This window comes from Periplaneta americana, chromosome 6 (assembly GCF_040183065.1).
Source record: "Periplaneta americana isolate PAMFEO1 chromosome 6, P.americana_PAMFEO1_priV1, whole genome shotgun sequence".
Taxonomy (NCBI): domain Eukaryota; kingdom Metazoa; phylum Arthropoda; class Insecta; order Blattodea; family Blattidae; genus Periplaneta; species Periplaneta americana.
In genome coordinates, this window is record NC_091122.1 from 19944124 (window position 1) to 19968252 (window position 24129).

The 24129-nt window shown below is 34.7% G+C and overlaps 1 protein-coding gene across 2 annotated transcripts in view; it reads left to right on the forward strand.

The window, feature by feature from the left end:
• DCX-EMAP (Doublecortin-domain-containing echinoderm-microtubule-associated protein) overlaps positions 1 to 24129 on the forward strand; it is a 137323-nt gene that overhangs the window by 47999 nt on the left and 65195 nt on the right. For both annotated transcript variants that reach the window (XM_069827721.1, XM_069827722.1), the window contains exon 2: positions 23363 to 23551. In XM_069827721.1, the coding sequence (XP_069683822.1) occupies positions 23363 to 23551 (189 nt within the window). The remainder of the gene's footprint in view (positions 1 to 23362; positions 23552 to 24129) is intronic.

Here is a 24129-nt window from a genome sequence, read left to right on the forward strand (position 1 = left end):
ACTTTCTGAAGGACTTGAAGGAGTGGCGACCTAAAATGTTATTCTTAAGACTATTTTAAGGTGAGAAGTAAAAAGCCGCGTTTTGCTAAATCGAAATTAGTAAGCAGCGGTGTATCATTACAGCTCACAGCGAAATGACCTGAATACATGATATTTTTGATGTGGGTAGTATGGAGGTGAGAGTCCTTGCGAATGGAGGAGATGTAGGTGCGAGATAAGAACCACCTTGCATCTCATTACATGTGGTGTAAGAAGGGTCGGCGATCAATATTGGTACTCAGCTACCGACTCCGTTTCCAAACGAACTTCATGATCGGAGCTAGTGAGAGAGGGCAGCACGTGTACAGTTAGTTGTGAATCAGCGTTCGTTATTAAAGTATAAGATGATGATGATGATGATGATGATAATAATAATAATAATAATAATAATAATAATAATAATAATCTACTTTTAACGTATCGTGCATGAATTCTGACTCTATAGAAATTTTCATCGTTTTCTTTTTTTACTAATATCCATTCATACGCATATATGGAACTTTACTTTTTTTTTTCACATACGTCTAATAGTGAGTAAAAACACTACGCACCTAAAACTATGTTTCACGTCTTAAAATATTCCTAAATGATCTAATATAACTATAGATCGGCACAACAAGAACATTTTGCCAAAATATGACATTTATTTTGGCAACGTGTGTAAAAATTAAATACACACTTCAGTGCTAAAATATCTTCGTTCCTAAACCATTTGGTGCAGATTTAGGCCCCTACATAATTATTTACAAAATAAGCCTTAGAGATTAATAGTTTTGTCTATATTTAAAGAGATTGCGCTACCAAATAAAATACAATAATTAAACACTTTTTCTGCATCATCAAACCCTTACCTCAATGAAAGAACTAGGTAGCTCAGTTTTTCACACTGAAGAGAACAAAAAAATAGTTCTTACATTGGCTGGACTCTGCACCGATTACAGTACAACAGAAGTAACTTTTATAGTGGCAAAAGTTTACATTTTCTGTTAGTTAATATTATTTTGTACGATTAAAATCCAATGGATTTAAAAAAAGAGAGAAATTAAGTAGACAGCAAAATTGATACACTGATAGATGAAACCTGTTGAAAAAATTAACTTACGAATACATGTACGTAAGTATCCATGGCAACACTGAGAAGACTTTGAGTGAAGTCTAAAGAATGAGCGGAATTGGTATAGGAACTACAAATTTTGTTTTGGCATCTCAAATTCAATGACTCTGAAGGGGTATTTAGATATTTCATTTGCCCTTGGGAATCTCGGAATTTTACTGGAATGGTTGGCTTGGGGTTTTCAAGTGTCTCTTGTAACACAGCTCCACTATCTCCTTATAATGTCTCGAAAGCCCGATTCAATGGTAGTTATAAAAATATTAACTGAGAGGAAAAAGTAGTACAAAATATAAAAAATTAATTAAAAAATTAAGATTTTTATTACATAATAAGGAAATTTTACCAAAACATTATTACAGGCTACTTTCTTCTGTTTTTATCACCTCCCTACCATTTGTTTCTTTGTTTGCCAACATTTAAAAATGCAAATTCTTTACGGTACTATAAAACATGCTTTGCGATCATCATTTGTTTACAGCAAGACGGTCAATGAAAATGGCGGCTCCGTTCAAACGTTTTGGTGAAGCTAACATTAGTGAAATAGAATTTCAGTAAGTCAATATTTTATTGTATTGGAGTAATTTATTTCTTCTAATCTTTATATACTTTCTTCTAATCGTGTAATAGTCAATTAAATCCCACTCGAGTTTCGATTTTCTCTAGATAAATCAAAACCTCTAGTGAGATTACTGTTGATAAAATCCATACCTTCACGTGGAAGTTCTTTTTACTGCGCTTATAACTGCAGATGGTCTTCTGCCTCGAAGTTCAACTTGAGCGAAAAATGATCGACAAATTTTACCTAGAGTCCTCTTGTCAGGGACAGAGATCCTTTTACGTGCCGTAAACCTCCAAAACTGACCTTCCAACTTTATTTCCCTCCCGAATGAAGCCATGCTTAGAATTTCATCATTTTTTATTAAAGTTCATCGCCCTCGACAGAATATGAATCCGCGAACCTTGGATGCAAGGTTAAGCATGGCAACCGCCATATCATCGTGTACGATATTAATGATAGAAAATACGTTAAATTTTTCTGAGTAAGGTGAGAGTACCAGAAACATCCTTCCTACAGCACATTTGTACGGGTCGTGATTTGAATCCATATCTCCAGCGCAGGCAGTGAATAATTTATACAAAATCTTCGTCTTACAATTCGTTAGTAAAAATACTGAAGACGGCTAGCGTAAAATTCGAATGGATTGATATCCGGCTCGGAGGGACATAAATTTAATATAGCATAGCTCAACGTTCCAAAACTGTGGTCCGCGGACTTCCAAAGATCCGCGAAAATATTTTTTAATCATTTTTATTAAACTTAACTTTACATTCTCTGATTTCTTCAGATCCTTGGAATATGGTTAGCTTATTTCATACTTTTGAGACACAAAGTTTAATAGGAATGAGATCGCCTGAGATTTTTCTTGGCTTGCAAGTCTTGCCTACCTATCTGATATATTCATTTTTTAAATTCTATAAATTCAGTTTTCAGGACCCAATTTTAACAATGTTGACCGTTCTGTATAAGACTGAAACAACGACAAAGAAATTAAACTTTTGTTCTGGCTGAGTTGTCAATCGAGAATTCGATTAATTTCTCACTTATAAGTGATTTTCTAGCAGTAAATGTTGTTTAAATCTTGTCCAATATCGTTGAAAATATAAAGAACATCTTGATTCATTAAAATAAAAAATCAAGGGAATATTATCTTTACTGCAATTGAAAAAATTGGGTTAAAGTCTCTTCTTGGTGACTAAAAAAACAGTTTGTCCGTCAAAGGGAAGAGAAGCAGTTAGATTCGAGCTTAAAAATCGTGTTTCCTACAGAGATTCAGCTGCAGTCTTGGTTGCATTTACGACCATGTATCTCGATGTTTCCCGAATTGCAATACAACACTTAAAGACTTAATGTCATTTGCATCAACATACTTGTTTCCAGTGCGCATTTTCTGCTTTAGTCACCTTGAAGAACAAATACAGAAATAAATTTAATGTTGAGCTAAACTTGCAACTTGTAGAGTCTCTGAAATTGAACTAAATTTCTCTGAAAACGAACAGCTGCAAGGTAGTGTCAACAATACCATTAACAACCTTATAGTAAGGACCTAAATCTAAGAAAAAAAAACTAATTTATTTTTTCTCAGAAAAACGTAATGGAACATAAAATATCTTCGTATTTTTGTATTTTCAGAATATATTAAAACACTAAAACTATTTTTTTCTCCTTTTTACGGAGGTAGGTCCAGGAGCCTTGCATTGCAGTCTAAGGCTTACTGTTTCTATCACTCTTGTTCTGTGAACAATATTATCGCCGAACGGCTGCGCTCTTGTACTTATAGGCTTATAGCACGCTGCATCGTGAATTTAATCCGAGTTATGTTAACGATGATAATGACATGTGAATAAATTATGGCAAAATGAGTCCGAGGTCCAATGTCGAAAGTTACCCAGCAATTCTGCTTCAATTGGCTGAGAGAAAACCTCGGAAAACCACAAACAGGTAACTTGTCCCTACCAGGATTTGAATCCGGGCCCGCTCGTCTCACGGTCAGACATGATGACCATTATTCCACAGCGGTGGATGAATACTACAATTTAAAATCGCTACCAATTTATTGCGTTATACAAATACTTAATGAGTGGAATATGTTTATGGGCCTGAATTGTGCCAAAATGAAGTATGAATTTCAAGGTGTTCGTGACACTCGAAAGGTTGGGAGCCACTAGCTCAGCTTGTCAGACGAGCACGGGGTAATGCCGTGAACTGAGCCCCACGCGATGAGACGAGCACGATGAGCAGAACAGGAGGGGAGTTCAGTGGCCGCGCTGTGTGAAAACACAATCACGTGTTCACCAGACGCACAATGCTACCGCAACATCGCTGTTGCTTCACACAAGAAGTTAAATTGCGTCTCTGCTGGATAAAGGGACAGTGCATGAGATACGACACTGGATCATGTGAATAAAACTTAGCAATTGCTTTTACTAGAATTTTTAAGCAAATACTTCTCTTTCAGTGAATAAAGTTGAAGTGAAAACCTTCGCTAAGAAACAAATGGTTAATAGTTTCTAGCAAACACTAAATTGCAACAAGTAGCTTAAGATTTTCCAGAATTTACTTAAAGTACTAGCCGTACCCGTGCGCTCCGCTGCACCCGTTAGAAATAAATATAAAGTAATTACATAATTAAAATAGGAGATTTGATCCAGGGAACATTCGTGTTTGATAGAAGGATAAATCGTTTAATATGTTACTTAATTTAAATTGCATCCAAATAATTAAAATGCGATCATTTTGGTCCAGAGACACTCATTTGGTGCAATGACAATTCCTTTAAAATGTTTCAATTCTGCACACTTCAACACCAAATTACCTTTCGTCTCGTTTCTCTTATCTATACTCTAACCACGACGTAAATACCAGATCACTTATCTGTGGCACGCTAAGTATACCTCTTCATAGAACATCTTGTTATTCATCATCTTTTACAATATCCACCTCGCGTCAATGGAATTCCTTGTCACAAAGTATTAGGGGCTGCAAGACAATAAACACCTTTAAGAACAGCTTAAAAGATAACCTTATTAGCATTTCACTCCAATCATACTGATTTAAACTATCACTGACTACATTGTTACTTTTTTCTTTAGACATCATCCTGATTGTGCTGTATTTTAATTGTCTCGTAATAATCTCTTTCTATTATCTAATATTATTTGAAATATATTAACATTCTATGTATTTTAGTTTAATTCTGCTACACAGTTTATTTCAGTGTTTAATTAATAGTTCATAGTATTTTGTTGTTTAATTTGTAAATAACTTTTGTATACATGTAACTCTCATCTAAATCAAATTGTTGGATTCTTTGTAAGTTCATGCATATGTATATACACTTTTTGCTGGTTGAGTGGAAGAGAAGGCCTTACGGCCTTAACTCTGGCAGCTAAAATAAATCATTATTATTATTATTATTATTATTATTATTATTATTATTATTATTATTATTTTTATTACATGCAACCATAGCTTAATGAAGATTGACATCATTTAGATTAATGTGTATATTTTATTTTACTTGTTATAGGCTTCCATTGAATTATGGTAATAACTTAATTTTAACCCTTGTTTTCTACGTATTCAGTAAATGGCGCTTGGCCCACTATGGTTCTGAACCCTTCAAATAACTTAAATTATATTATATATTATATTATATTATATCAGAAGTTACTGTAATAACATTATAGCATTATGTCTATCTAGAGAAACTACACTTTCCAATAGTGAAATAATAATTAATTATACAAATCGGTTAATTTAGCTTCCGATATTACTTCATACAAACACAGAAACATTCTCTGTAGGCTATCTTTCATAGCTTTCGATTGTTGCTGTCCAAGGCCCCTTATAGATGAAGTAATTTGTTTTTTAATTCATTACACGGCCTTAGATGGCAGTTATTTTAATTTTAAAACTTATTTATCTCATTAAATATCAGTCCTATAAAAATTTTTCAAGCAATAAAACTTATCGCAAATTATTTTTAAAAAAACTTTTGTTATGTAACATTTTTCACAAAAATCATTAATAAGCGAGATATTTCGATTTATTTAATTCAGGCCCCCTTATAACCCCCCTTTTAAATAATGTATTTTGAATGCCATATAGCCTAAAATCTAAGTTACAACGAACTTAATTTATATTCCAATTTTCATCGAAATCCGTTCAGCCATTATCGCGTGAAAAGGTAACAAACATACAGACAGACAGACAGATAGACATACAAACAAAAATTTCAAAAAAGCGATTTTCGGTTTCAGGGTGGTTAATTATATAGGACCAATTATTTTTGGAAAATCGAAAATTACCAGAAAAATTTCGGCTACAGATTTATTATTAGTATAGATAATGAATAAAAACAATGTTCTGCTCAGTTCTTCCAGTAACTGCTTGAATATTTTCAAGTTTGCTCCTACACACGCTAGAATTTTATATGCTTTTATGTAAATAAATGTATTATTTTTGTATACTGATGAAACCAGCGGGGTAGTATTAACCTCAAAACAGAGGCTCGCAATCTTCCTTCGTGTTTTGGTGACCCAGGATATCAGTTTGGAGTAGGGAAAGATATTGGAGTTAATCGTGCAACAGTCTGCAAAACAGTGCCCAGTGTTGTTCTGATAGTTAATGAAAAAAATATTTGGATAACATTTTCGAAGACTATCAATGAAATAAACACTGCAAAGTTAGAGTGTAAGCAGAGATGTCAATTTTATTTTTGGCAATTGAGATTTATTAAGCAGTATTTAATATTTACTCAACAGATTTTTCAGTTGGCGATTGTTTTGTCTTAAAGATTATCATCTTGATGTTCACTTTCTGAACATATGATGAAATAGAAGTTGAGAAGGAAAACAGAAGAGTATCACAATAATTAATTTGGCATAAATTTTAAATACCACACATAACGAACTAAGAAGCTAAAATATTTTATCTCTAGATGTCATTATTTTAAACGTATTTTGCTAGAATAAGGGGTCTGAGTACTATTCATGTCCTTGAGAAATTAAAACGAGATTTCTGTGGTGGATGGAAGCATTCCATGCACGATATTATTCTTCTCCTTGCAATGCCGAGATATTAAAGAAGACTAGCGCTATCGCTTTATCTCTTATGTTTCAGTTCATAACACTTCATTGTTATTAGGTTGTCTCATAAGTAACGTCGGTATTATGTTTAGTGTTTTGTGAGATTTTAATTATTATTTTTTGTCAGGAAATGAAATTTATAGGACGCTATGGTTATCACTGAGTATTTTAAGCATGTGACGTCCTTAATAATTGTTAATACAAGAAATATAAAATGGATGCGATGAAGTTTGAGATTAAAGTCCTTCTAAAACAGTACTGGAAACAAGATTATAAATCTGTTGCCGCGACTCGAAATATATGTGAAGTCGAGGGTGAAAGTGTCGTTAGTGAGCGTGTAGCATGATGATGGTTCCAGTGAAAGATCTAAGGTATGTAATACTTAGAATACCGGCAGATTTTAGAAGAAAATTCATAAAAAAAAGTACTCGTGGGTTGTTAAAGGAACTTAGTGCTTCAAAAGATACAATACATCGCCACATTAAGACGTTTAGAAAATCATACACAAGTTGTAGATCTGTACTCATGAACTGACACCTAAACAGGCTAAACGCAGAGTGGATATCTGTCGTCAGCTTATCGCTAATCCAATGAATGATAAATTTATCAGGATAATTGTGACAAGTGATGAAAAAGGATATACTTATTATCGCAACCATGACACCTCAAAATAGTAGCTTGATCCCCGTCAGTCTTCCAAAGTCGCCGTTAAAAAAATCTGTTCGGTCCCAAAGTAATGTCATGTGCCTAGTGGAATTTTGAAGGTATGATTCACTGGGAGTTTGTTTCAAACGGAAGTGCAGTCGATGCAGATCTTTATTATAAGTAGATGGGACGCGCTGATGAAATTTTGAGAGAGAGCTATCTGGCAATAGTTAATCGAAATAGAATTCTTTTGCAACAGAACAATGTGAGATTCCATAACACTGAACAACCATGAAAAACCATGGAATTGCGCCTTCAAATCACTGTTTCGATCCATCGCCCACTTCCTGCATGGAAGAAATTTCCAAAATTTGAAAGCCGTTGAAATGGGCATCACCGAATTTTCACATCAAAAACCAGAAACTGGTACCGTCGAAGGATAAAAAAAAACCTCGCGAAAGGTGGTTCAAGACTATAGAATCTAATGGCCTTTACTTTGAATATTAGATTAATTTCTTGTCACAACACACTGCAACTAAAATTTTACTCCAAAATCGACATTACTTATGAGAGAGTATCTGTAATTTATTAATTCACTCACTTGTTTCGACTGCGTAATGTCACAACACTGCATAGAAGACTCTCCTCGGCGGCAGCCCCTTTCTCACACATGTTATGCATTAATTTGTGCAAATTAAAAGCACAAAGAAAATATATACAATATTTTTACGTAATAGCATAGCAACGTACACAACAACACGTAAAATCCTCTTGAAATGTCCAGTACAGAATTTTGTTTCACAGAATAGACTCTTACCCTACCTAAAAAAAGTTTCACTTAAAAATATACTGCTTCTAATTGTGCGAGATTATGAGGAAGGCTTAGGTGAAAAAGGGTATCTCACTAAAATGTCTGAGTATTTTCATGTACAATTTTATTTCTTCAACTCTGAATTGTGACTTTGTTTTCAAGAAACATACGCCGAAACTTTGTACTTCAGTTTCGAGCAGTAATCCCTTGCGAGGTAAGCAGAAGCGTATTTTCTAGAAAGTCGTAATTCAACCTTATTATAGGTGAGTTTACGTAAAGCTATTTTCTAAGAAGCTAATATGGCCGTGTTTTCAATGTTGCCAACTGTTACCAGATATAACTAAATCAGGTAAAATCAAAATGGTATGTACTGAAATAACAGCACAAATTATTTATTTATTTATTTGTTTATTTATTTATTTATTCGTTTATTCATTTGTTTATTTATTTATGACTGACTGAATGATCTAATACGAGTATTAAAATATATTTTCCTTGCAACACGAAATTCATTGGTTTGACAAAAAAAAAAAAAAAAAAAAAAAACAGTTTAAGATTCATGAGAACTAAACTAAACATTAATTTTGACCACCTGAAATGACTACAACGAAAATCGAATATCACTTTAAAATAAAATATATGATGTTTATCCATTAATAAATTACTGTATTATTTATTAGCATTGGTATTGTTTGTTGTTTTTAGTCAACTGTCCGAACACAGGTTTGAACCTCATAAATGATACCAATAAGACATCACTCATAAGGCAACTAAGCCAGGAGAATGGGTTAGGGTGGCCATTTCCTTTCTCCCTTATTAGCATAAATATTAATTATTTCAAATAACACTCGCTAGTAATTTTCGTTTCATAAACGTTGGCAGATTTTTCAAAGGTAGAGGATACTGTCAATATAACAGTCAGAAAGTAACTGTCAGCTGTAGTATTTATCAGTAACGAAATTCCAAACAAAAGAAAATTTAACCTGACAACTAGAATATCATTATAATTCACTAGGGTATGTAAACAGAGGCGGGGTATAGTTAGATTTCACCCTTCGAGTATAAAATAAGAAGACTCACATTATATGTAAGGGAAATGCAGTCAGAATGTAGAAAATGGCCTCTTTCTGTAGCATATCTAATGTACCAAATCTTTTAATGTGTGAACTGGGTCACATGATTGAAAGTTTCCTGAACGGATATATTATGAGTATATGGTACAAACCCACTAACCATTCTCCTATAATTCCGTTCCGTAAATAGCAATGAATGAACAAAGGAAATCCAAGAGGACACAAAGCGCCAGGCCGAAAATAAGGTGCCACGAATGTTAAGGGAACCTAATCACCATTCTGGTCTAATGAATACCGATATGAATGTCAGCCAATCTAAGTCCTTGATTCTAAATGACAGTAAATAACGTAGTGACGTAAAAACAACTAGAGACATGAATATTTCATGCGCATGACACATCTGTCCATAGTAAATTAGAGGTCATTTCCATTATTTCCTTAAACTTATGCCTTTTTATCAGTCACGCTCATCAAGAGACGAATATAAGTAGAATAGAAGGGGGGCTAAGTTTTGTGCTCAGAAAAAAAATTAACAGAGGGCTGTTTTAAGTAGTCCACCCCGCAAGTTGCATGTTTGCTCGTTCCCCTGCGCCCAGATACGCACGTAAGGTCAACATGAGGCAACTTAAGCTAATGTAGCTCTGCATACATAAAAGGTAAGGGGGGTAAGATCAAATCTTGGTCCGATATCCATACGACCTTGCTGGCTTGCTCACTTTGCGGAGTTCACACTTGGAAGTTTAACCTTGTTTGAGGCATGCGCAGTAAGGTGTGACCTTCGTTGAAACAGGTAAACCCTGCCCTCCTCCCCCCACCCCGAGGGCTCCAGCCTCCAACATGAGTTCCCTCGCTCGTATCCCGCGCCGGGCTTGTCACTTTTGTTTAGTTGCAACTGTACCTTTCAATCATGCCCATCTAAACGGCTATGCGTTACCGCGGTGCTAAGTGATCTGGGCGGAGTGCGGTGGTGGTTTTTCTAACGCAACGGAAGTATCGTGGTTCGCGCAACGAATTTTCGTTCGAAACGTCGGACGCCCGGTGCTCGGGAACTAGTGTATTTCATTTTACATTTTTTTTCAATGGTTTAAGTTGGTGTTGGTGTCTCCATGAGTCCGCCGTTTATTATAATATCACTGCCTTCGATGCTACAACATGAAGGCTCTGTGAACGGTTTAGTCTGTTATGATGATCATGATGATGATGACGAACAGGTTATTAGAATGAATTACAAGTAATCTGAATTGAAATACTGAGTTGTAAATTAACACACTTGTTGCACTCACTTTTTGTATAAAGGACCTTCAATTATTTTTGGTGCTTGAATATATTGTATTAACAGTTTAATGGATTACAACGGACACATTTATAGTTGGTACCGCCCGGTATTATTCAAAGTGTTTTACTATGTAGTAATGTGTTTGTTTTTAAGTGATGCAATATGTTCAGTGCGTAAGAAACATCACACCGGTAGAGAATCCGCACCTGTTAATCCACTTCACAGGCTTAAAGCTGGAACCCCGTTTAATATAATACCTATATTAATATTTTCTGTAATCTATTTTTGTTTCCAGAAGCGTATATTATAAAATAACCTGTAATGGAAAGTAATAATAAAGTACGTTCACCTCTAAAATGCAAGCCAAAAATTTGCTCGCTTTCAAGTTTATAAAGATGAAAAATTAAACATAATATAATCGAATGATATTTTATAGAAAATACGATCTTTTTATATTATAACAACATAGACACTGAAAAATACACGTGATTCTGGTAATCTTACATTCAAATTATATTAAAAATAGCCGGCTTTGTGGTTTCATGTATTAAACGGTGTTGAAACAACCGTAATAAATAATGCAATCGATTTTGTACTGTTTTAAAATAGATTTAGTTTCAATTAAACCTACTTCATTTGTGAAACAGAAAAATCATATGCACATTTCATGACGTCACGAAAGCAAATTACAGCCTAATACCAAACATTTTAGACTAATTGTAGTGAGACGTGTGTAACAAAGCCGCGAAAGACTTGCCACCGAAGCCGTGTCGTGATTTATACTTAACTCATGTAATAGATTTTTAAATAATATTAAATAAGCCCATTATTAAAACCGTGTTAAAATCCTTCATGAATAACGTTAGCTCGATTCTACATTGTTTCAAAATAAATTTCATTTTATTTAAACGTAATTCATTTATTTAAACAATAGTAATTTATGGAACAAGACAGTCGAATAGGATTTTATTCACCAGTAGAATATTTAGCGCCCGAAGAACAAGTCGCGGTTGATAATTTTCCCGAGTGCATGAAATCTGTTTAAAGCTACTCTTGTGTGGCATAGGCCTAGAATATTTTATTCAATATAACGTTTAGTAAATCATTGTAATAAATAAATATTGCAATAATTTAATATTAAATATTATTTTAGTGTAATTAAAGTTAACCTTTAAATTCACGTTACTTTAGCTGGAAACGAGTGGATAAAAGTTTACAAAAGCCACTCTTCGCTAATGGATAGAGCAACGAAAACAGCAAAAATATAAATATTCACTTCTTTCTGCTAGCAACATGAATCTAAGGGATAACTTTATGTAGGCCTACTAAATATCAACATAACAACGGACTATTAGCAAATGTTAGATAAAATAATATTTTTCTTACTTTCTGATATCTCGGACGCAAATTATAGCGGTGATACAAAATATACTGTTTTTATCAGCATAGAACGTTAATTTTGGGAGCAAATTTTATTACTGGCTTGAGATTAAATGAAAATTATAAAAAAAGTTAAATTATGATTTAATTAAAAATACCTGTGAATGTAACAGACATGTAATAAATAAAGAGAATGATGTAAAATGCAATAATTTTAAATGTTTATAAATCGCAATTTAAGCAAATAAATAGGTACTTTATAATTACAGTTACTGAACTAACAAAATAATTGTATCAATATTTAATCATAATATTCATATCTTTTGGTCTTGTTAAATTCTCGAAACACTATTTGGGGTAATATCACACAAATAAAACTGTGGATGGTTCTGCAGTATACTGATATAACAATTAGTTCACGTAACAGAAAATACAAAAATATCTTCGTTTTTTATTTTTTAATAATCTGTGTTAACGTTTTTACGTCCATTTAATAATTCTATATCAGCCAATACATAAGGAAAACAAAATTAACAGTAATATTTTAATAGGCTACTGATATCTGCAATACTTTAATGTGAAAAATGTTTTGATACATTAAATTCACTACAGTTTACCTAAAAATCATTACAAAAAGTTATAATTCTTTTCATTAAAAAGAATAAAAGAAACGTTGAGAAATATTGTATGTTCTGGTACGAAAATTATGCAATACATAAATTAATAGAAGTGATTTTTAACAAAAATATTAATTGTTAAACAATATTTTTCCAATCCCTTCAAATATAATGTAATAAATATAATATTTTAAGCCAGCAATATCTACGATTTTCTAATAATAATGTATTTTCATGAGAGAGTGAATAACAGATCAAGTTTAATTCCTTGATATCAGTATTTTAAGTAAGAGTTTACTTTAAATAAATATGTAAACCTTAACAGAACTAAAGCAACTTAGAACAAGTGATATAAAATAAGATTTCCATTATACATCACATTAAAGGTTAGGAGAAGATTTCTCAATATTCATTTAACTAAAGTTTATGTAATTTACGAGCGACTACTTTTTCCTGGCACTTGATGAAGAATCAAGAATACGAGGACATTTGCTTAAACTCACTGCCGCCATTTGCTATGTCCACAGAAGTAGGAAACAATCATTAAATTACTTGCATGAAGTTGCTAAGTTCTGTTAAGCGGATTATAATAATTTGAATGAATTTTAAATATTAAAATAAATAGCCACAACCATGTTCCAATTAATTATAATCTGCATGTAGGATTATGAAGTCATTTTAATTGTAAATTATCTCAGCTTTAACTTATAAAGAGGAAAAACTAATTAATTTGCAATAATGAATTGTATTTATTTAAATATTAAAGTTTATTAACGTGTTTATTCATTGTATTTAGTCTACATATAAAGTAAAAAACATGTAATATAACCAAAATAAATGTAAAAATATATGAAATCAATTATGTTACATCTAAATTCAATAATAATAATAATAATAATAATAATAATAATAATAATAATAATAATAATAATAATAATAATAATAATAATAATAATATGTCAAATAAAACTAAATAGAACGAAATATGGGGTTTCCTACTTGCAAGCCTATGGAATAATATTGTCACAGATTTAAACGTAGCATGTGGAATTATGGAATCATAATAATGAATCGTAATATATGTACTTCTGGATTGCATGTTTCTTGCACTGTATTAACCGTGAAGCTCACAAACCATTCAAAAATGTATTTTAAAGAGTAACTTCACTGTAACCAGCTTTTTTTCAAATTAATTACAGAATTACATTATAATTTTTAGTCAAAAGAAAAATAAATTCACACAAATTTTAACGTCAAAATAAAACCGAAATAAAGTGCACATTGTGTAATTTAAAATTATGCCGCACTTCAGAAAGCATTTGAAACAAATTCCAGAATATAATAATAATCCGTGGCGCTACAGCCCGTGAAGGACCTAGACCGACCAGCCGGCTGCTGGCCTCATGCCCACATGCCGAAGCAGAGGTGGACGATCATCCAACCAGAATGGAGGTATCGTGTGGTTAGCACGATGATCCCCCTCAGCCGTTACAGCTGGCATTCGAAACCGGATTTCGCTACCTATCATAGCTCCCCAAGTGCATTACGATGCTGGGTAGGCACCGGTCCCATACACTGGCCGAAATTTCATGAGAAAATTTCTTCTCCCATGAGGACTCGAACCAGTGCGCATTCCGTAATGCGAGTCCTAGGCAGGATGCCTTAGACCACGACGCCACGGAATTCCAGAATATACCATTCTGAAATTCGTAATTAAAGAAGTGAATTCAAGATGATTTCATACTATTTCTATTTCAGTGTTTTTGTCATGGTATTCTCAAGTGCAACGGAATAATTTAGTCACAAAATTAACCAATTCTTTAAACAGCAGAGTCTACGCCCCGTAGCCTGTCCGGCTATGACATCTATCTAGCGAGTTTATAATTTGAAGACCTTCCATAACATTAATATACCCTGGCAGTAGACTAAAGAAAAGTCAGCATATTATTTTTAAGGAAATTAGTCACCCCAAAAATTAACTAAATTATTTTTTCTAATAGTGAGTACCTAGTTGACTTTTTCGTCATTCTCCCATATGAAGTCATATGTGTACACCAATTTACTAACAAAGTCGTTACCCAGGGTGCGCCACAGGAGGCTGGTCTACGTTACACCCGCGAAGAGATAAGATGATGATGGAGATTTATTGGAATACCACAGGGGAATAGAAGCTCCGGAGAAAACTCCTGTGTTATCTAGATCACGGGCTTGCCCAACACAAATTATAATTCGGGGGTACGCCGGGATCGAACTCGGGTCCACAGCGCTTAGCCACTAGACCACCGTGGCGGCTAAATTAATAAAAAATAATTCTAAAACCTTTCTCAATACCAACGCTAGCGTTACTCTGCAGTAATGATTATAATCGTCGCCATATTTGTTATGCTTAATGACAAAAAAAATTGTAATGGCATATTGTCACGAATAAATTAATAAACACTACAACAAACTTCGAGAAAATGTATGAATGTGTTTAATTATATAACTACTGTATACAAGTACAGTATGCAACACAGTTTATTACACGTAGGGATTTAACGTGAGAAATCAGTTATTGGTAAATACTACTTTCCCTGTATGTTCCACAGGAAAATTTGATATGGAAAAATGTTAAGGGACTAAAAATACATCGAAATACATTGACAACTATTGTAATTTCTTAATAGGATCAAAGGAATTAATTAAAATTCTAAAATATAACTTAATTTCCTTTATTTTATCTTTTACATTTCTCTCTTCTACAGCCAATTGTTTTTTTTTTCTGTTGCATTTAATGTCGAGTTTCACACATCGAGATTCATGAGACTCTGGCAGAAATAACATAAAATTAAATGGCATTGTTGATACATAAGAAAAAGTAAAATCAGCATACATTTTATAATTTTATTTGACTAATTTCTCTGTACCTATTAATAAAATGAAATAGTTGTTAGTGTATTTCGATGTTTTTTAGACCATTATCAAAATTTGCTGTGAAACATACAGCAAAGATGATATTGAAAAATAATTGATTTACCATGTTAAATCTCTATGTGGGTCTTATAGGAATTTTTTTTACACTCATCATAACATTTTGTTAACTGGAGAACTAATTATAAGAGTTAAATTAAAATAAATCGAGCTCTACTTTTAGTCTTTTACCTCTCCTGACATCACATCAATGAACTATTTTTGAAATAGTCAAATTAACAGTTTTTCTTGTGTCCTTTTGAAGGAAGTTTATTCACCACGGTATGGGTGTATTGGAGACGAATTTTATTGACACGCTTTATAGCAACAAAACTTACGTACACATCATGATTTTGAGTACTTGTAGATTCGTATTTAAAGTATGTCTTCAGTAAAATAGGTAAAGTAGTAGAAGTAGTACTGAGTGGCTAGGGGTAGGTTAGGGACGACCGTTCAGCACGTCGGCTCGACAGTTGCCTATTGTGCACCCCGAGTTATGAGATGAATGAGAATGAGGTGTACCAGCCCACTGGTCGCTTGGGACCCCTCACCCAATTATACTCTATGACTCTCTACTCCTCTCTACAAACAGCCAGTAACGAATATGAGGTTCAAACTAAAAGAAAAATATTTTGTCGATGTAACTTATTATACTGGCTTCTTAAATAATACTATGAATTCATACGTCTACCACAATAGTATCACAAACCAACGCTAACGTCGCTTGTCTTTTAGTATTAAAAGCGTTGCCTCTTTATTCTCATAACGAAGTGCAGGGGGTTTTCGATTCGATTGAAAATCAAATCTTGCAAAATATTCCTTATAACTGGAACAAATCAAACTATACAGAGTGAACACACTGTAGAAACACCGCAACGCGGCGATACGACTCTCGACAGAACCGCTCGCAGACCACGGTTATGCAGACAACTTGCTATCGGTAATGCCCACAGCAGTAGACATTATTGGACAAAACGCAAAAACTATTAATGTAAAACGTTACTAAATATAAGCAATAAAACATCACTTACTTGCCATAATAAAGAAAGAAGGTGCTAAAACTGTCTGTCCTATTGTCCAAATATCTGGCGTATTTCTTTTAAGAAATGACACATCGCTACCTGTAGTTGCCATTGAGAAATGAAGACAGTGTTTCCAAGATGCTATTTTTCACTTAGTTCATTCATATGGATTAATTTAGTGCACTTTTTCTTTTAGAGTTCCCCAGAGATAAATGAGGCTAGATCGGGAGATCAAGGTGGTTACCCATTCGTCCATAGAATAGTGGTCTGTATGTGTTGTTGCAGAATCCTGTTGGAAAAGAGAAAAAGCACGCTCCTCTCCAACTCTCCAACAGGAGAGGAAATTGAAGATCCGTGTGAAACAAATGACAGACGCATTCTAAAACAAAATAAATAATGAACTACAAACCAGCTGGCAAAATTGATCATGGCAAACTATAGAAACAGGAAACAATGATCGGATGTGAAGTCGGAACAAGTTTAAGCCCAAAGTACGAAGTGAAGAATAAATATTACTGAACAAGTATTTAACTACAAACCAGCTGGTTTAAATGTTATGTTTTATTTAACGATGCTCGCAACTACAGAGGTTATATCATCATCGCCGGTGTGCCGGAATTTTGTCCCGCAGTTCTTTTATATACCAGTAAATCTACTGACATGAGCCTGTCGCATTTAAGCACACTTAAATGCCATCCACCTGGGCCGGGATAGAACCCGCAACCTCGGGCACAGAAAGCCACCGCTATACCAATTGCGCCACCCAGGCCGACACCCGCTGGTAAAAGGGACCATGGCATACCATCAAAACTATGGTTAAATACTCTACATAGTCCATTTAATGGTTAAGTCGGTATGAGCCTAATCGCGGACTACGAAGTAAAGAAGAAGAAGATTAGTAAATTATAATTAGATATTTAAAAGGTGCAGTTAAAAAAAATTCTTGAGAGTTGTTAAGAGATGTGCCTGAGAGACCATTTCTGAAACAACGACATAAGAAAAGAATTTATTTTTGAATTATGGAAACAAAAGACCTATGTGGAACGAACGAATACGCGCATTCCAAACAAGTACTGAACTACAAATCAGCTGATGAAAGAGATCATGGTAGGCTACGGTCAGAAAATCTGTGAAGTACATTTTAATGGTTAAGTCGATTGGATTAAGTCTAAACTACGAAGTGAAGGAGAAAAAGTATTGGACAGTAAACAAAGAATGGCGTGAGAAGAGATTGTTATTTGTTGGGGCTGTTGTTAACCTGAAGATGGAGACAGGGCCAATCTTAGAAACGTTGTCTGTTTTTTATTACCAGCAATGGAAAAAGTCCAATCTATACCTCTTCTAAACAATTTGCTATTGGTTTCTCCCTCATTTAGATAATTACAAATTACCCGTTGAAAAGCAGGTGGATTACAAATTCTTATAAACTGTAATACATAATGTAGAAATAATGTACAATAGGGTTTGGCAGTTGGTTGTGACGAATTTTTGAATGCTGTTATAAAGTAACCATAAGGTTTATAAATATAAAAATAACACAAGATATTCCATACCTGTGGAGTAACGGTCAGCGCGTCTGGCCGCGAAACCAGGTGGCCCGGGTTCGAATCCCGGTCGGGGCAAGTTACCTGGTTGAGGTTTTTTCCGGGGTTTTCCCGCAACCCAATACGAGCAAATGCTGGGTAACTTTCGGTGCTGGACCCGGACTCATTTCACTGGCATTATCACCTTCATATCATTCAGACGCTAAATAACCTAGATATTGATACAGCGTCGTAAAATAACCCAATAAAATAAAATAAACACAAGATAGAGCTTGAACAACGCAATTTAGTGGCATATTATTGTTTTAAAATGACACATTTCAAGTGATTCCCATTGTGTCTTATGGTTTGTTGCAATCTTACCTGGAAAATGTTCATGACACACTTCAATAAACCTGGGAATTCTACTTGTATCCTGTCCTTCAGATTCTAATACAGTGTGGTCTGTTTTCAAAAGCCCTTTCTTTGAGGTATCCCACAGAAAAAATCAGCAGCTGTAAGGGCTACGGTTCGAGACAACTAGTTGATATCGCCAAACCGAAAGATAAAAGCGACCGGAGAAAAGATTTCTCAAACAACCATAGTGTATCTCTGGCAGTATGGGCCGCAGCTCCGTCTTGTTGAAATCAAATGCCATCTCTGTTTAGTGCGTCTCTTAATAATGTCTGTAATATTTGTCGATATTTTTCATCATTCATTGCAATAATTCATTTTCATCTTGAAAAGAGTAGGGACCAATGATGACCCCAGCACATACGGTCACCTTTTCACTGTATATTGGTAATTCATGCAGTGCCTACACGTTTAATTGTTGCTGCTCTCATTTCATTTTACAGTTCTGCCAAGTGTTGCCAATTTAGCGGTTTTCCCGCTAGATCTAGCGTTTTTCAGTGTTAGTTTAGCGGATAAAATTTATGAAATTTTTATTGCTAATATAGAGATTTAGCGGGTATTTTTGGCAATTACAGCGGCAAAATAGTCTCATTTTACATTGACAATATAGCAATTTAGCGGTTTCTGCACGGTTTCATAGCGGATTTGTAAGAATCGAGTTGGCAACACTGCGGCCAAACTCGTCAGAACCAACGTACCATGAACAATTTCCGGATAAGATTGCAACAAGCTGTAAGATACCGAGGGGATCGCTTGAAATGTGTAACTTTAAAAAAATAATAACATGCCAATAATTTTCTTTATTCAAGCCTTATCCTGTGTTATTTTGATATTTCTAAACCCTATATTTACTTTAGAACAGCATGCTGAAATTCGTCACAACCAACTGCCTGACCTTGTAAAAATTTGGTACAGATTAAATTAAATATCTTCAATCTTAATTCTTAAATCTTTTAATACTCTCCTTTATGAGATTCAGAAGGTTGTGGCGGAAATTCTGAAGACCTCTCTTCAAATTCTACGCTATATCATTTATATATCAACACAAATTTTTTGTTGGAATGTACAAAGCGAATAATTATTTTGTGCGAGATCGTGCGTATTTGCTTGCTTTCCGCACAAAACCAATCCGCGGAAAGTCTAAAATTCCGCATTCAGTATTCCCAACCTAACACACACAACAATTTCCCTCTTCTTACCGCTTAAGTGACATATTGATTTTACTGCTTTAGGCTTTTAACATATTTTTAGAGACGTTCAATATAGTAATAATTATAAATTGGAAACTTACCACTGCAATTTCACCTAAATTGCACTGTTAATTATTGTTTTTAAATATTTGCAAAAATTAAGTAAACTCTACAAGTCCACTAAAGTTACTGCATTCGTGATGCAAGTAACATTAAGGAAGCCGTGAAAAAATCAACAAGTTAAACTTGCCGATGTTATTACTGCAATATGTTATATAAATAATATTGTTAAAATATTAAAATGAAAAATAAATCATTACATAACCTTACCGTTTGTTTTAAGTTCGCATTTATAGATTGGGGGAAAAAAAAGACAGACCTATATCACGGCCTGCTGGAGTATGGTAAACACAGAAAATATTTTAAAGAAACAATGTTGAAGATAGATATTTTTGTTTTGCAAGTTTGCCGTCATTGAACAGAAACCAAGATGGAGATTTCATTGCAACTAATTAGAAATTCCTCTTTCAGGTATGTAATAAACGATCTTCGCACAAAATAATGTACGATACACGAGCGGTATGTTTTCTTTCAATTCTCGGAAATTAAAAAATCTCAACTACGTTTCGCTTTTTCAAACTTTTCCTCGAACATGAAAACTTCAACATACCGCTCTTGTAACGCATATTACTATTACTCGCATGATTATTGTTTATATTTTCATGCTTGTAATCCCGGATCCCAGTGGTCAACCTCACTTGAGGACGGATGATTTTAAATAAATCTTAGTAGTAATTACACATTAAGATATACGATCTGAATTGTATGCAGAGACACAGGAAGGCGGAAAATAGGAAAACTTGGAGAATGCTCGGTTTACTGTGAACTCTTGAGCAGAAAATTATGAAAGAATGTAACTGTCAATTCTACTAATTGCATTACTTCGAAGTCCAATACAAGATGTGTCATCATTGAGTATTATAATCCCAGTAAGGTATGGTAATAAAATTGTTAACAATTAATGTCGAACATAAATGTGGAAATTTATCCATAATTCTCTACAGCTTTGTTTCTGAGAGCATGTCTCCAGATAGTTTATCATGCAGTTTCCTACGAATTGCTAACTACAAGATTGCTCCAGCCAGGTATCCATTCGAAATAATAAACAGTCACGAATGTACCCTTCGCCTTAAAATTAATCTTGTGGATTTACCCGGGTTATTAACCTAGCCACTTTTAATGAATTCAGATGGAGAGGACAAAGACAAAGTTATGGTCATTTACTACGTTCAGAAAAATTACTAAAGGATAATCAAGTCAAGTATACCTCATCCATCATTAGGTCTCTTGAAAAATGCAGACTCTCACGTGACCATCACATTATACGTCATTATCCTTGTACGAACACATCTGCATTGCGGTTTGGCAATTATTAAATGGATAGGACCCATTCAATCAAATCTTTTGGCGTGGCCAAGTCCTTGAGCTAAATGAAATGGTACATTTTTCAGGCGTTCTGTGATCACGATATTTCCGTGCCGAATAATTTTTTCAGTGCAATCAGAACTTGGCACCAGCTGACCAGATCTTAGTCAAATGATGTTGGAGGTGTTTCCTGCAGTCACGCTTGTGCATTGCTATTTATGCACCTTCATGTGCTTCTATTACTTTTATTATCTCATGCAATGCTAGGTCCTCATATCAAGATTGTTTAAATACAACACAGAAGACATAAATAACACAGCAGAAACGTGCAGCACAAGCTTCAACATAAACATTCTCAGAAATTCACACATTGGATGTGATTCATTTCGAAACTCTCAAAAAGAATAGATACTTTTTACCTACAAAAATGGTCCTTTAGTTTAACTACATTATTATTATATTCACAAAACTGCACAGTTAAATAATGCTTATTTTTTTTTTAAAGACATTGGAGAGTAAGTAAAACAGTAAAGCAAATCCATGGCGCTACAGCCCTGAAGGGCCAAGACCGACCTCACGTCCACATGCCGAAGCAGAGGTGGACGATCATCCAACCAGAATGGAGGTATCGTGTGGTTAGCACGATGATCCCCCCTGCCGTTATAGCTGGTTTGCGAAACCGGATTTTCGCTACCTATCGTAGCTCCCCAAGTGCATCACGATGCTGGGTGGGCGCCGGTCGCTTACACTGGCCGAAATTTCATGAGAAAATTTCTTCCTCCATGAGGACTCGAACCAGCGCGTATTCCGTAACGCGAGTCCTAGGCAGGCTGCCTTAGACCACGACGCCACGGAGAGTAGAAACATAATTTATAAAAAGTTTCTCTCTTTTGAGAAAAATTAATTTTTTAAACAGTTTTTTATTCACCTGCAAATTTACATATGCGAGGTATCACTTCTTAGCCATCGCTATGTTGACTTTCTTCGACTCCGCACTTTAGTATTTTTCTGATTTCATCCCTCATTATTTCTTTAACATTTATACATTTAGTGTTCTGCTCAAGGGCAGGTCTTCCACTGCAAACCCAACTTTCTACAGTCGTTCTTATTTTCTGTCTTCCTCTTCGTTTCCTCATATGATCCATACATTTTAATGTCGTCTATCATCGCATATCTTCTTCTACCCCGAACTTTTTTCCCGTTCACCATTCTTTCCAGTGCATCCTTCAGTAAGTAGTTTCTTCTCAGCCAGTGACCCAACCACTTGTAATTTTAATTGTAATTTTATTGTTCATATTATAGTTGTAATCCCCTGGTAGAGGGACAGAGAAGGCTTGATGGCCTTATCTCTACCAGGTTAAATAAATAAATACTAATACTAATACAACCAATTCCTTTTCCTCTTCCTCATCAGTTTCAGCATCATTCTTTCTTCACCCACTCTTTCCAATACAACTTCATTTCTTATTCCGTCTGTCCACTTCACACGTTTCATTCTTCTCCATACTCACATTTCAAATGCTTCTATTCTTTTCTCTTCACTTCGTCGTAATGTCCATGTTTCTGCCCCTTACAATGCCACACTCCATACACAGCACTTCACTAGTCTCTTCCTTAGTTCTTTCTCCAGAGGTCCGCAGAAGATGCTCCTTTTTCTATTAAAAACTTCCTTGACCATTGGTATCCTCCTTTTGACTTCCTGACATCATCTCATGTTACTGCTTATAGTATTAACCATCAATAATAATTTGTAAATAACTGTAAAAATCGTTTCATTCGAATATTATTACTAATAAAGAGTTAATTATAAAAATGTTCTTGTGTAGATGCATTTATTAGGAAGTGAGGAGAAAGCGATTGCGAAAAATATCCGTACATAATGCAGGAAAACGTAATTTCAGTGCCAGTTCTCCTGTCGGAAGTGCTATCCTTCTACACGTTTGTAGAAAAACAAACTTAAATGTTCCATTAGACGCTCAAGTTATTTTAATTGCAATCCTTTATGTCAAATATAAGAAAACAGCACTCAGCTAAAATACAGCACTGTGGTATATTCCAGATACAAACGTACCTATACACAAAAACAGTGTGATGGCACGAAACAAAATTTAATTCCATACATGCCGAGGAGTGTCAGGACTAATTTCCGTAGCATGTGTGTTTGGTTTGTGAGCGTCACGTACTTTAGAATTGTATTATTTTCTTGTTGTGGAGTAACACAAAGTTTCTGTGCAGCAAGCGAGCTACGGCAAGAAAAACGGCGTGTGGTACGGGCCTGCTATGCCAAGCCAGGGCTGGAAGCCTCCCCTGAGCAGAAAATCTTCAATAGTGGAGGCCGCAGACGCGCCGCCCCCCGGAGGTGGGAGCAAACCCAGCTCCGGGAGGGTCATCAGGATCATCAACAATCAAGACCACACAGTACAGGTAGGTGATACCCTTACACAGTTTTACACCCGGCACAAATAACAGACTTCTCAAGAGATTACTCATAAAGTATTTCTTGGAATAATGTAAGTGAGTGATGTCATGCAATATGTCGATCACAGAACACACCCACGCACGGGGGAATTCTAGTGATGCCGGACCAACAGCACTGGTCACCAGACCTACTTTCAGGGACATTTTCCACGAACACATGAAGTAATCACTAGTTATAAATTTAAGTTCTTATAAACTATGCTATCGAGTTGTAGGCCTATGCTTAAGTTCCTCAAAACAATACACAGAGTGTTAAAAAAATTCAATATTTTGAAAAAATAACTTACTAACTTACTTACTTACTTACAAATGGCTTTTAAGGAACCCGTAGATTCAATGCACTCCTCACATAAGCCCGCCATCGGTCCCTATCCTGTGCAAGATTAATCCAGTGTCTATCATTATATCCCACCTTCCTCAAATCCATTTTAATATTATCCTCCCATATAAGTCTCGGCCTCCCCAATGGTCCTTTTCCATTTCAAAGAATAACCGCCTGAAAGTAATAGCATTACTTACGGTTT